This window comes from Cheilinus undulatus, linkage group 3 (genome assembly GCF_018320785.1).
Source record: "Cheilinus undulatus linkage group 3, ASM1832078v1, whole genome shotgun sequence".
Lineage (NCBI taxonomy): Eukaryota > Metazoa > Chordata > Actinopteri > Labriformes > Labridae > Cheilinus > Cheilinus undulatus.
In genome coordinates, this window is record NC_054867.1 from 33,877,748 (window position 1) to 33,892,588 (window position 14,841).

The window sequence follows — 14,841 nt, forward strand, 5'->3', positions numbered from 1 at the left end:
CAGCTGTCATATGACCAGTCTTCCAAAACGACCCTGAAACCCTCTACAGGCATACGGGGGAAATACAGTCTACTTTAGCCAAGAAGCAGCAGCTCCGATCACAATAACAAGTCACGATTTTAAGGGTAATCGCATGCCCACTAAATTGCTCTCAGAGGCGGTTTTACCTTCATCATTAGGCCTCGAGCTGCGTGGGGCTTCAAGTTTAGTTGTGTAAGAGGTACAGGACTATTGTACTCAAGTATAGTACAGTCAGTCTGTTTAAATTTACTTACAAATGAAAGTACTAGTCTAAATCTACTCGAACAAAAGTAAAACTATTTATTTTAAGGTTTACTATAAGCACTGAGAAATACTGAAGAGTTTCACAGTAATGGCAAGAACTACAGGTTGTTCAGGTAAGAGCACACCTTTCACGCTCGATTTTTTTCCTGACTTTCTGGAACTTTTAGGGAGTTTTTTTGTTTGTTTGTTTGTTTGTTTGTTTGTTTTTTTGTTGTTGTTTTTTTGTTTTTTTTATGCTTGGGGGAAATTGTTTGGAAATGTTACACAATTTTTGATGAATTTCGGGGACATTTATTTGTAGAGTATTGGTGCTTTGAGTGGAAATTTTGAGTGGAATTTGCCTTAAAATTTCAGGCAAAAAATAAATAAATAAATAAAAAAAGAAATCCCACAAATTCCTTGAAAATTTCCTGAAAATTTTCAAGGAATTTGTGGGATTTTTTTTTTCTTTTTCAGAAACCTTCATAGAAGTATTTGGGGAATGTCCAAGAATGTGTTTTTATGGTATTTTGAAAAATGATTTTTAGTATTTTCATTGACATTTTGGTAATGTCATTGAAATTTTAGGGAATTTTAGGGGATTTTTGTGTTTTTGAAATTGATTTTAATTTTTTGATCATTTTTAATTTTCTAATTTTTTTAAAACATGTTTATATTTTAATAATTTAGAGTAATTTCCCAAGACCTCAAGAACCTTTAGTAAAAAAAAAAATCAAAATGACTTCCTATAAGTAAAGAAATAAATTGGTATTGTATTGTGCAGTAAGATAGGTCTGTTGTACTTATATGAATACATCATGTTTTTGGTGTGAGAACTACTTCCTGTTCAAAGAAGGGTGTCTTTGAATGGGAATTTTTACTGAGTTTTGTGGGGAAAATCATCAAGTACAAATCTAAGTATTCAGAACACAGGGCTTAGTTTTTATACTTATTGGGCTCTGCAACCCAAACAAAAGCATGGGTCTCAGGAGGATGTGTTTAAAAATATATGAAAAATCATAGTACTATAAAAAAAATGATAACAATATTGTATAATGTTAAAACACAAATCATAAAACTCAAGCCTTTATTTAAACATTAGTGCATACATTTATTTATCCATTACTTAATAAAAACAATATAATACAAATTCCAGGAGAACAAATTGGGTCAGGTCTCCAAAGATAGCAATACTTCATGAGCTTTATTAGGAATTTTTTTAAATGAATTATTACATTTTATATACATACATTAATAAACAAATAGCTTAAAATCCCCCAAATCACGATGATATTTGTAGTTATGCCATTGATGATATTCTTTGAATTTCAAGTTTGTACTCCTGCAGTTTGATTGGTTGGCTTGAGTAACTGCAGGTTTGTTTGCAGAAAAAGGTAAGGTACAATATTGTGCACAATTACACAAAGCTTCATTGAGCACTCCTCAGAATTCCTCCTTAGATTCAGATTGTCTTTATTTCATCATCCAGCCTCTGTTATCTTCAGGCACTGACTCTATGGAGGTCTGTCCATGACTGTAAGTGTTCTATCACTGTTTTCTCCCAAAATAGGATTTCAATGCATTAGCAGTGGCTTGGCTGAAAAATAATCATGTGCTCTCTAGAAAGGCACAATGATGTAGAATAACACTGCTAAACAGTAAAGCTAATAGCAGCGTAAGACTTCTGCATAGTGCTGTAAAATGTTAAACAGGTTTGCTTACTCTTCAGCGAGGTACAATTATAAGTCTGTGGAGGTTCTCAGTCAGCAGATAACCCAACAATTAATCCTAAAGAAGGCAGGAATAGGCTGACGTTCTGGAAGTTGTTTCACCATTAAATGTTAAATTTTAAGAAATGTCTGAATTTGTGATTTGTGAGAAAACATCCACAGGGGCAGTTTATGTAATCTGGAGGCCTCAGACAAAGGCCAGTATGAGAATAAAATCAAAATATTTTGAAGCATCTCTTTTCAGTAAGAAAGCCAGAGAAGTACAAGACATACCCAAGACTTCATTATAAAAACATACACTAATGCCACTCGCTTCTCAGCCCTTGGAGGCTATAGATAAATCAAACTAACCTCATTCTTATAGTTTAACATCCATAGGCCAGATATAACTCTCAAAAATAAAATACGTGCTCACTATTGTGGCATTATCTATCATTCTGCCACAAATCACACAAATTTTTTTGTTAGTTGCATGGCATTTTACCACATGTAGTAATTCACTGTTTGATTGCAGTTGCCTATACCTCTACCTAATGGTAAAGGCATCTATGCCATCATCATAGAACAATAAAATAGTCAAAGAATCTTAAAAAATCATGAAACATGCACAGATATTTACAAAACAGTTGTTATAGCTAAAGGCACCATTGAACATATAGAGAATAATAACAGAATGTACCATAGTCTTTGCACAATCTACTATTGTGATTTAGTACTGTTAAATCACTCTGCATACAGAGCTACATGCATCCTTACCGTGACTTCCTGTTTTGACTGCTGAATAGCTTTGCTAGAGCAGACTGTGGCTACATGCCTTAATCAAAGGTATTTCACTTCAGTAGTAATAAAGATATCACTGCATAGTTCTGTCCAACCAGGAACTTCACATTTACAAACCAGCATCTCTTACCTATGATTTCTATGTGTTTGCATAAAGCTTAGATACTTAATTACTTTTCAGTATTATGGTCCAGTTTGAGGTTAAACAGACTCCTAGTTTCATCTTAGACTTGATGTCAGAAAGAAGTGACCTTGTCCACGTATGAGTCACACAAACTGTTGTTCTCAGATTTATCCTGGATGATAAGCTGGAATCCGCTCTCCTCCTTAGACAGGTGAAAGTCACAGATGGAGCTGGGGACGGGTTCAGGTTTATCAGCTGAAACACAAAGAATATAAACACAACAGTTTGATGAAGTAGCATCACATCAACCACTGCTGCTACACAAAATTCTGATTTCATGGCTTGGTGTAGTAAAAGTGTTTAAATCTGGGTTTTTGTCTCTGAAGAAGTAGAGTTATGACAATTATTCCTCCCCAAGGAATATCCTGTCAGACAGTGAAAGTACAGTTGTGGGTCTGGAAGGGCTGGAGCTGTTTCTGTTGTAGTGGGGTTTGTAAATAAGCAAGGGACAAACATGAAGCCCAGTGACCTTTGACCTCTAAAAGCTAGTCAGCTCATCATTGAGTCAGAGGGGACATCTGTGCAAGTTTGAAGGAAATCCCTCAGACTTTTCTTAAGATCATGTGCTCACAAGAACGGCCCAGTAGCATGATCACATGTACATCACTATATATAGCATTAAATGCCCAGATTATTTCCACTTACCGGGTTTATACTTCCTCAGATTCTTTATGCAGGCATAAGACAGGAGCCCAAGAAGAATTAGAGAAATCAAAACAAACCCAAGGCCAAGGATGACATGAATCAACTCTCCATATGTCCTCTCTGGTAAAACAGGAAGTCAGTTAAATTCAATTAAACTAAGTTGTCATTATTGCATTGTCTAATACAGTAAAAGCATATATCAAACAGGCTATAGTTCATGTTAATAAAAAAATCTGTTTACATACCACCTCTATCACAAACAGAGTCATGGGTTTTGTTGCCTGGAAAAAGCTCAGGAAAGCCAAGTAAACTGCACCTGTGGAGCACAAAACATGAATGCTACAGACATGTATGTCTTTAAGGAGAGTTATAACTGACATTAGCTGAAAACTTTAAGTCTTACTCTGTCCGTTTCTTGCAGATGTTCTTCTTCACATCAAAATACTGAGCGTCAGGGCATAAAGGCTCACAATGGTATGAATACCCAATCAATCCTTTACCTGTAGATTTAGCTGCAAAGAAAGAAAGATCCAAATGTTGATATAGGATATAAAAAAAAAAAAAAACAATAAAAACAGGGGCCGGGGCCATTCCCCACTGTGGGCTCGTGACATCATGAGCCCACATATTTCCCCACCCAAATTAAACCAAGCCAGGAAAGAGGTGAAAACTTTCAAAATTCAGTCGCATGTACAGCTCGGTGTTTTCATATGTTTACAGCAACCAGATTTCAACATATCTCGTGTGTTAAGACAAAAACTTTGGATTTCACTTTACAGGGTCTTTAACATAGATATTACAGTTCTGAAATTCTACATATATCCTTAACTTTTAGCACACATCACAGGTTATCCCTTTCTTTTTTGGGGATATTTGAAGACAGAAAACAACAAAACTGCTGAAATGCAAGGCATCTGTGCTCTTCATCTTCACAAGCTGTGGAGCACATGCAAAAACACCTCCTCCAGTTTAGGTCAGAATGAGGTGTACACTTTCAAGATTAAACTGCTCTCCAACCATTATCTCGGTTCATCGGTCCAGCTTTGACAAATTCAACTTAGTACTATTTAAGTTTGGCAAACCTGTATGAATGCATTTTAAAAATCAAGTGTTTTCCAACTCTAGAAAATGACTTTTCTTGCTGTATGTTCAGTCCAAAAATGGGCTAACCCATTCAGAAAGCCTGAATCTGCCCCTGTAATGTATTTTTCTTTTACATCTTAGATGATGAGGAGCCAGAGCTTTATGTTATAAATTCAAGAATAAATAAGTACCTAAATGGTTGGCAAGCCATTTTCGTCAAATTGATGAAGCTAGTCTTTTCTGTCTTGCTTGACATTGTTATGACAAGCTCTCCTTTACCTCTAAAAGTACTATCACTTATAAACACAGGTTGATTTTACATAAAATATGTTACAGCAGCCTAGAAAAATCTAAGGTGAAAAACACTGAAATCTGCACGAAGTTTATTCAGAAGAAAATCAAGTTTTCATGAATTAGACATATCCACAGTTTGCAACTATAAACAGGTTTCTGGTAACCCACATTATTTCCACTGGGCACTTCACACATCTTACCTCCTGGTTTGACACCCACAGAAAAAGTTGCTAGAGTTGTTGTGCTTGAAAACTTCAAACCAGAGTTGTGCCAGTTACATTTCCTTACACTTTACATCTTTTCTTTTCATCCTGCTCTAAATCTATTTCTTTCATCTACAGTAAAAAAAAAAAAAAAAAGTCCTCTCTCACCTGTCCTGTTCAGTCTCTCACCCATGACGCATTTATTTTCCTCACACTTTGAGCAGACATTGTTGGAGCACAGGAAGCCAGGACGGCAAGAGCAGTTTGCATTTGTGGTTGGCGTACATTTTTGAGCATATTCTGTGAATAGACAAGAATTCAAACCACAGGAGTTCCAGGTAACAAGTGCTTTTTTCCACTGTTCAACATGCATCATCAGCATCACTGGCAGGAGATTCACAAAAGAGAATAAAAGTTGTCAATAAGGATTTTAATCTCACCTTGGCATGACTTACACTCCTCACAAGTGTCAAAGAAGTGATACTGATCTGAGAAGGAGCCCTCAGCACAGGAGCTGCACTCAGTCTGGTGGTGCTCTGAGCAGGGCTTTTTCATGTATTTCCCTTCAAAATAAAATAAAATCACATGGATAACATTCACATTTAGATCCCTAAACACAACCTTTTATCTGATATCACATTCTTTCTTATCTGAGAAAACATTTCAACCATTTAAAGCATTAATTGAACAATTTAAATCATATTTGAATGTAATGTTTTAAAGATGATCCTGTCTCTTACCAGGGGGGCACAGGTCACAGCATTGACCGACCACCTTCCGCTGTCGCTCTCCACAGCCTGCAGCATACTGCGAAGTCCAGATAATCCACACACACAGACACAACAGCGAGAGGCTCGGACAAGTCATAATGGCCAGTGCTCTGCTGGAGTGTTTGGGGTTTTTATGTTGTCTGGTATCTGCTGACGTCATATTCAGATGAGAGTTGTGACTGTGGTTATGGTTAGCTAAGACATGGGATGAGATGTGCAAAGCACAGTCAGTGATTTGAAAAAAAGCTGTGTAAACTGAAGGACAACAGTAGTCTAACACTGCATGCCCTATTTATTTATTTATCAAATACATTCACTTATTTACTTTTATTTCTCTGTTTCACTGATCATGAAAGTGTGCAACCAGGACTATTCTTACAGACAGGAGCCATGTTTGGCAACAGCAAACAGAGGAAGTAATGTGGCACAGATTTCAGAGACAACTCACTTATGTCAGTTTGCCCTTTGTAGGACTTTTTTATTTGTAGGTGATTATCGTGTTTCAGTGCTCGCCATGAGTCATTGGCAGATGTGGAACGTACCTAATTACATTTATGTATATTATAAAAATGTAAAAATTATTATAAGAATTACTGTAACTGAGTAGTTTTTTGTGTTCTTTCTGCACATTTTGAAATCAGTACTTTCATTTTTAAGTTTTAACAAGAGAAACCGTACATTAACTTGAGTACAATTACTAATGTTCTTTTTCCTCCTCAGCACACAACAGGAGAATGATTCACATTCCAAAACAGTGCTTTTGTTTTTTTGGATAGATTAATTTATTTGTTTTACAAGTGCACTACAGACAATTAGAGTGAACATCAGTGATATTTCTCCCCCCAGACCCCCCCCCCCCAGTCTCAAATTTTCCAGGTGACCCCCTTAGGATATACTTAATTTTCTACAAGTTTAAGAAAAGCATGAGGTCAGGTGAAAGGTGTCTTTCACTTTGTTATGAGGGCGTGATTCTACCTGAACAATGTTTGCGTGCGCAAGGTGAAGTTTTGTTTTTCTGTTTGTGGGGTGAAACTATGGAATAGCATGAGTGTGGAGCTCAAGCAATGTCCAAAACATGACCAGGTTTAAAAAGAGGCAGAGAACAATGATTTACACTCAGTACAGGGATGCTGAAGGTCTATCCATGCACAGATATGTCAACATTTATATGGACAAAATTACCCCATAGTCTTCTCGCATATTTAATATTCATAATTTGAATTTCAGTTTGTATAGGTGCATGTATAAAAACATTAATGAACATTTAATTTTTTATTTGAAAAAGGTGGAGAAATCAGCCAAACTGATCATTTTGAAAGGATGTTTAATATGCATGTATGTACATATAAAACATTCTCATCAACTCATTCTACATTCTATATGTAATTCTTATTTTTACTAAAAAATGTATGCAAAATTTAGAAAAGTAGGATATTTGCAAACTATTCTAAAAGAATTGACATTTGAATGCTTGCATGATGTATAGTACATAACATCTCTGCTGACAAAAAAGTATTAAACTGATATTTTTAGAGAAATATTACTCCTTCTGCCATTTGAAAATAGCTGTAGGCCATATTGTGATTTAATCTGGAGGTTTGATCATTTTCCAGTATTCATCTTCTCAGTACCTAAAATAAACTTTGAATTAAATACTTTTCACTTTTACTTGAGTAGATTTACAGACAAGTACTTTTACTTTTACTTTACTGAAGTAAATTTTAACCACAGTAATTGTACTTTTACATGAGTAGTGTGGTCTTGTTCTCTTTCCACCTCTGGTCATTGCTTACTTTAGCAGGAACTGTAGATTCAGATATCAAAGTTCAGTGAACACCAAGCTTCAACACAGAAACATTATCATCCATTAGTTTAAGTACCTGCATGCTGACACACAAGATGCAGAGCTCCACTTCTTTCTTTTTGTCATTTATAAATATAACACAGATGTTTTTTGTTTTTTTTTACATCTATGTGGTCCATTTGGATCTTATTCCAAATACTGTGATACCAAAACTACAGTCAGGAGCCTGGAAATAGAGGGTTTTGTGTCACTTTTTTTATCTGACAGGAAGAGGTGAGCTGAATTGTTTTTTTAAGAGTTTTGATTGGTATTTATTCCCGGTTATGTTTTAAAAAAAATCCCTGGTACAGAGGCTGTTGTTCTTGTAGAGGATAGCTCAGGAGGCTGCTTTCTCTCGTTCCATTCCCCTCCATCCCTCTACCCAGCTTCAAATGGTATCTACTGCCCTATCTCTCACACAAAGCCAAAAAAGAAATCTTAAAAATTAGCTTTTTTTCAGGACCAAATCCAAAGGCTGGTAATTTGATATTTCACCTTCTCTCTCTTAGATTAACTAAATCTGATATTATCAGATTTACTCATCAGATTAGTCATAAGGGAATCAAAAAGATTCCAGACAGATGACTGCACTAAATGTAGTAAATTTACATCAAATCCTGTGGACTTTTTGTCTGCTCTGAGATATTTTGAAAGCAGTGTCTATAACACTGCTGTTTCACAACAGAGTTCACACAAACACATTCACACACTGATGATGAAGGCTGCTATATATTGTGTATACAGTTAACTAATCTCACTCAAACACATTTATACGCCATGAAGCAAGTTGGCTTGAAGCGTCTTGCACAAGGACAAATTGAGTCATAGCTGCAGGAGCTGGGAATTGAACCCCCAACCTTCTGGCTTCCAACCCTACCACAGCTGCCCAAGAAGAAAAAAAATGTTCTGATTAACTGAGCCAACAAATCCAGTGTAGTCATTTTAATGACGTCCCCTTCATGTTATGTGCTTGTTTAGTGCTGCACATTGCAGCTCAATAATAATTGTTTTCCTGATGATTAAGTTTTCTTTTTGCAACTTAGAATTGCTTTAATAGATGGTGTCTGGAAGGTGCATTTTTGCTGCTTATAAATTTTACCTGTGAAGATTTTAAATGACAGCAAATCATGTAGCAGTTACAGCATGAAGAAAGGAAGGCGTGGAGATAAAGGCAATAAAGGCCACCCAAAAGAAGGGAAAAAAATTGAAAGCTTTCTGAGGCCGAGATACCGTTAAGGTGCCCAGGGGTTTCCAGGGGTTATATCACGTGCACAGTTGATCTATACTGTGCCATCATCCTATAAGGTATGGGTTTTCCCTTGAGCCAAGCTGAGTCATAATTAGAATACAATATAACTGAGTGCAGTCCCACCTACAGACACAGCTGGGCCCCTCAAAGACCATGTAAATGGCCCCTCCTTAATAGCCGTCCAGTAATGTTAATGCATGCACAATGGATCTGTAGGATTAGTGCTAACCCCCGGGTTAACCCTTGCCTCCTGGTCCTGGATCGATCGGCTTTAACAGCTTACTGAATTAAGTTTATTGCAGGTCCTGGCATGGATTGGCAACTGGCCCACCTATGACTGTACAAAACAAGTAAAAAATAGCTCATACCATTTTGAGAAGAAGGGTTTCCATTTTGAAATAGTTGACAATGAGAGGTAGAGTTCTGATGTTGAGTTTTTAGCTTAGGAGCATTTGGTCATCATTATGCCAGTGTAGGATAAACTCCAGATATCTTACTGCATGTGCACTTTTCCAAATTTCCCCTGGAGACATAAAAACAAGATGATTATTAATGTGAACAAGATTTATTTAGAAGAGACATATTCACAGCCTGATCACATCATAAAGAGGTTTAGAGTTGTTTAACAAAGACTTACTCTGAGGCCACAGGTATACTAAAGCCTTTCAGTGCATTATGTGGTGTCTTGTAGAGCAAGTGAGCAGCTAATTTTGCACTAAACAGGAAGTTCATATTCTGCAGGTATATATATGGTTACAAAGCCCCACTGTTGTGGACAGAAACACTGCTGTCTACTCAAAGTATGTTTATGGTTGCACGTTTTTGGCAAATGTAACCGGCTTTAAATCTATTTTATAATTTCAGTCAATTATCACCACAATGGATCTGATGAGGTTGTCAAACATGGTGGTGAAATGAATGCACAGTTAGAAATAAAATGCAGAGGCTGCTCTCAGCTCTAGGTAATTAGACACCTGTGCAGCCTTTTTGTTGATTTGTCCAAGACATTTGGCACAGTTTGTACTTTTATATCAACTTTACAAATTAGGTTTTAAAAACATAATTTTGAAATTGTTCCAAAACTACCTCTCTGATAGAATGCGTGTTTAAAAATTAGTGCTGTTACTCAATTAAAAATTAAACAAGTTAATCACATCACTTCACTGTGATTAATCATGATTAATCACAGCATTTTTGTATAGTTTAAGAATGTTTTAAAATTTTAGAGGTTGTTATTGTCCAGTGTTTTATTTGTATTCTTTTAATTCTATGTACAGCACATTAGTGCTCATCTGAGTCCTTATTGATACCACTATCAATACTTTCTATAGTTTGGTGGAAAGACAAAATAAGGGCAAATATTTAAACTACAAGTGGTCTTAGCTGAGAAGGGCTTGAGTTAAAAAGCTATGATTCAGTCTGTCGCATCTACTGTATATAAACACATATTCACACATTTTTTATTGAAGTTTCTCATTAAAATGAAATTTTCCCATTTTTTATGACATTTGAACACATCATAAAATATAGAATACAGTCGTCTAATTTACTGAGGTTACCTGAACGCATTATATCTTCCTTCAGCTCATTAAGTTCGGTAATTAACTTTAATTTTGCCAATTCCACCACGGATTTCTACACTGAAATAATATTGTTAACAAACAGGATTGCTCAAAGTTTTGGAACACTTTTCAGCTTTTATCTGAGCAGCTGAGGAAGTTAACAGTCCTGAAGCAGCTGAAGAGAGTGGTATGACCACGGCTTGATCCCGTGTTGTTGTTAGCGTCTTTGCTAACATTAGCAAAGATGTGCTTTGCCTGAAGGTGGAACTTAAGACTTGTTGTGCTTCGGTGTCAAGACAGTTCATCACTGCAACATGTACCCACAATTTTGGTTTTATCTTAACTAACATTCGCCAGCTTTTCAAAAAGAAATTTGCCATTAAGCAGACCTGGGTCTGTCTCCTCACTCATCACTGCTGGTTGTGTCTGACCCGCCTGTCACCTCCTCACGTAAACATCCGTGCTGGAGGACTACGTGAGCAAGTTGTGGTCAAACTTAGTCATATGGTTAGACATAGTTTGTGATGTATCGTTATACAATTTTCTTGCAATATATCGATTATCGCAGTATCGCTGTATCGTGATAATATTGGTATCGTGGACCAGATCATATTCATTTTAATTGTCTTTACTTTTAGTATTTAAATTGTTTTTGCATTTTAAGCTTTCATAATGTCAAGCTGTTGTTGACTTCATGATTCAGAGTATTAATTTCTTGATTTATAAATTATTTTACCAGTTTTATTCATAATTTTCAGGTTTTTATTGTATTTGTTTTGCTTTATCTGTATCTGCTATGTACACCTCAGCACCAATAAAAATGAAGGCTTTCTCTCAATGTGTCTTTGGAGAACTTAAAGTAAATGATAATGAATGATATTAAAAACATTGGTTGGTCAAAAGCCATTATTGAGTCTTATCAAGATGTTGTGGTTTTCGAGGGATATCTCCGAATCAAGCCCACTAACTCTGATTATGACTCATTCCTGCTTATGTGTGATTTATCATCTCGTTTATATTTCCATGTGATAGTCTGATGTCACCTGACCTCCTCATGTGCACGATTTTGTCAAAGAAGTCGCCTTAGATTAAAGCTTCTAGTCTATTGCATATAATCCTGTGCTTGTGTAAATGTTTTGGTGGTATCCCCAGCCTGAATTTATCCCCTTTGAAAACCCCCATCACACGTGGCTCTACCACAAGTGTTATCAAATGTTAACTTCTCCATCTGACAGATGCTCTAACTCACAACCACGCCGCCCTCCTCCTGCGTGTGACGCAACAACAGACGCACTCATTCATAGCTGACAGGAGTCAAAGTACATCATCAGTGCCACCCACTTTGAGGGCGTTGTGGTAAGGGTGGGTGGCAGACGTGGCGTCACTCTCTAAGGGAAGCCCTTAACATTAAATGTATTCAAGTTTACTTAAGGTTAAAGTGTGAACCAGCAGGTTTATAAAAATGATGATGAGCATATAAAGAAAACTAGGCCAGTCTATTATTCTTAGTTAACAAAGCACTACTCACCAAATTAGGCCACCCACATGTTCATTTATGCATTATTACTGTAAGGCTGTTTTCTCATATTGTGCAGCACTATGGGTCCAAGCTTCACCCTCCACTACTATTCAGGCACTGTATGGATAAATAAACAGTGGTGGCATCACTGCCAAATGCAAACGTGATACAACTGATTTGGCTTGACAGCTTTATGCAAGATTTTTTTTTTTTACAAAGTGTTGTCAATCTCGCCCCTGAACCTTTTTCCAGATGAACAGCAAAAGAGAAGCACGGTGAATGGAAACTGGATCTTTCAACACTTTCAATTATGTTTGAACAATCAGTTTAGTGCTAGAAAGTGTGGAACGAGATAAGATTCTTTCATTTTTATTAAAGGTCAAAAGCTGGCTGAAGATAATTACTAGCTTGCTGGGTTCCAAGTTTCTGATTCATATAGAATGGTATCTACCATAATATTGTGGTGCAAACTCACTTGTCACTTTATTAGGTACACCTGTTGCTCACTATTTCAAATATTCACTAGCCATTTACACTGGCAGAAACCAGTGTGATCAGGACTGTAGACATGGCTGAGATGACCTGCAAGTTCAAAATGAGAATCAGAGGAGGAAAGGATCAGGCTTTCAGTTTGCCATAGCTGTTGTAATCTGGAAGGCTTACATGTTTAAGCTAAATTTAGACCCATTTTTCCAGTGTTCATTTGTCTAATTTTAGTGAGGCTGTGTAAGCTGTACTCCTATTTTTCTGTCCTCAGCTGACTGAAATGGAACCAGATATGGTCTTTACTGATGACATAGATTTGAAAATTAGCAGATAATGGTCCCCTTCTTTCAGTTTTTATGTCCTTTAGTCTTTATGGAGAACTTCACTGAGATTTAAGACGTCTATTTTAATGCCTAAATGAGTCACTGTTTATGGGGAGAAACGCTGAATAGTCTTTTGTGGTTTCTCTTGGACTTGTGCAACATCTGGTGCTTCTCAAAAGCAGAGGTGAAGTGGTGCCTGCAGAAATGGGTATACTCTTAATTTACACTCCATGTTTTCATAAACGACCCATCCAGGGGAGGATAAATGGTCTGAATTAGACCATCTTGGATATAAAGTACACCTAAAAACAGGCTTCAGATTTGCACAGTGACACCAAACTTCTCCCACTTGAACTCAAGTAGTAAGGATTATTATTAAACTCTGATGAAGTAAGCAAGCTGAAAGAGTGCCAATAGCTACATTTGCATTAATGAATCAACAAGACAATGATGAGAACTAGACAATACTGAGACCAAGTAAGGAAAGTTCCTTTTCCATCCTAGGAGGAAACACACAGAATACTTTGAATGTTATGAATCAATGGGGATTTAGAGGTGAGTATAAGTATTCTTAAAGCCTAGGAGTTTGTGAATAAAGTTGGCTGTAGGTGCAACAAAAATGAGTGTTTTTAACAGAGAGTATGTACAAATGATGTAAACTACCCTGGTAGATTCTTGCTGTAAACATCTCTGATTCAGGAAGTTGGTGATTGTGTGTGGTTAAAATGAAATAAACAGCAAATCTTTACTCAGTAAGGACTGAAGGGAGCCACCTTTAAAAGTAGAACTGCCTTTTTCATAAACAACATGAGGAAAGGAAATTGATTAAATAAACATCACACACCTCTGTACATGTTAATGCATTTGTAAGCAAGGATTTATGTTGCTTTTGAATGGCTGTTTCCTTTACAGCTGCTTCAAGGTTTAAAGGGGACGTATTGTGCAAAAATCACTTTTTCAGGCTTTTTATAACAAAAATATGTGACCCTGGCCTGTCCATAATCCCTCCAAGTACTAGACCCCCCTCCTGCAACTTTTAGAAAATGTGTCCTGAAACAAGTCATTCTCAGATTTTCCCCTCATGATGTCATGTGGGGAGTTAGCACCGCCCTCAGGTTCGGTTGGCCCTCCCCACTTGGAAGAAAGTTCCACCCTCCTCTCCTGATCAGGAGAGCCACATCCATAAAGCCACATCCATTTCCTGAGACAGGTGTAGTCAGGGGCGGAGTCAGACAGCTCAGTAACATTTAAAGCCCCAGTCACAGAAACAGCTCGTTTTGAGCAGGGCTGAAACAGAGCGTTTTTTACCCACGCCAGTGAAATTGGCAGTGGCCTATGTAAAGGGTTATGTATCTTTGTTCGTTTCTTTGTTTGTTTGTTTATATGTGTACAAGATAACTCGAGAACGGAAAGTCAGATCTTCACCAAACTTTCAGGGAATATTGGGTAGTGAGAGGGAAGAATCGATTAGATTTTGCTGATGATCCGTGAACCCATTCTCGGGCTTCGAAATTTTGAACACATAGTAATCAATGGGAGCGTAAGTTCCTCGGTGGCGCTGCTTAGGCGTGGGTCTGCCGCCTCAGATGGCCATTCTAGTTTAGACATGCTAAAACCCAATACTGGAGTGTTTTTTCAGAAATAAACTTCACAGGCATGTTTTGGGGACCTCTGAGACCAATAAAACTTGTCTTAAAGGGGTAAAATATGTGACCTTTAATCCTTCATAAGTGACTTGATTTAAGAGTTGTTCAGGAAAAGTTGTCATCACTGTAGAAAGTATTTCTTAATGCTGAGAGAAACTGTTACACCCATGAACAAAATTGTTTTGCTTCATACAACAGCTATTAACATTTTTGAAGCATTTTCATCTTGATACAATCAACTTTGAATCAACAGTTTATTA

General features: G+C 36.9%; 1 protein-coding gene across 1 annotated transcript; it reads right to left on the reverse strand.

Moving 5' to 3' along the window:
* Positions 1 to 2,926: 2,926 nt before the first annotated feature.
* Positions 2,927 to 6,050, reverse strand: tnfrsf18 (tumor necrosis factor receptor superfamily, member 18). The gene is made up of 7 exons (XM_041783965.1): positions 5,924 to 6,050; positions 5,624 to 5,746; positions 5,352 to 5,483; positions 4,007 to 4,097; positions 3,849 to 3,919; positions 3,604 to 3,723; positions 2,927 to 3,153 (listed from the first exon to the last, which is right to left on the reverse strand). The coding sequence occupies exons 1-7, from the start codon at positions 6,048 to 6,050 to the stop codon at positions 3,011 to 3,013; spliced, it is 807 nt and encodes a 268-aa protein (XP_041639899.1). The 3' UTR covers positions 2,927 to 3,010.
* Positions 6,051 to 14,841: the final 8,791 nt, after the last annotated feature.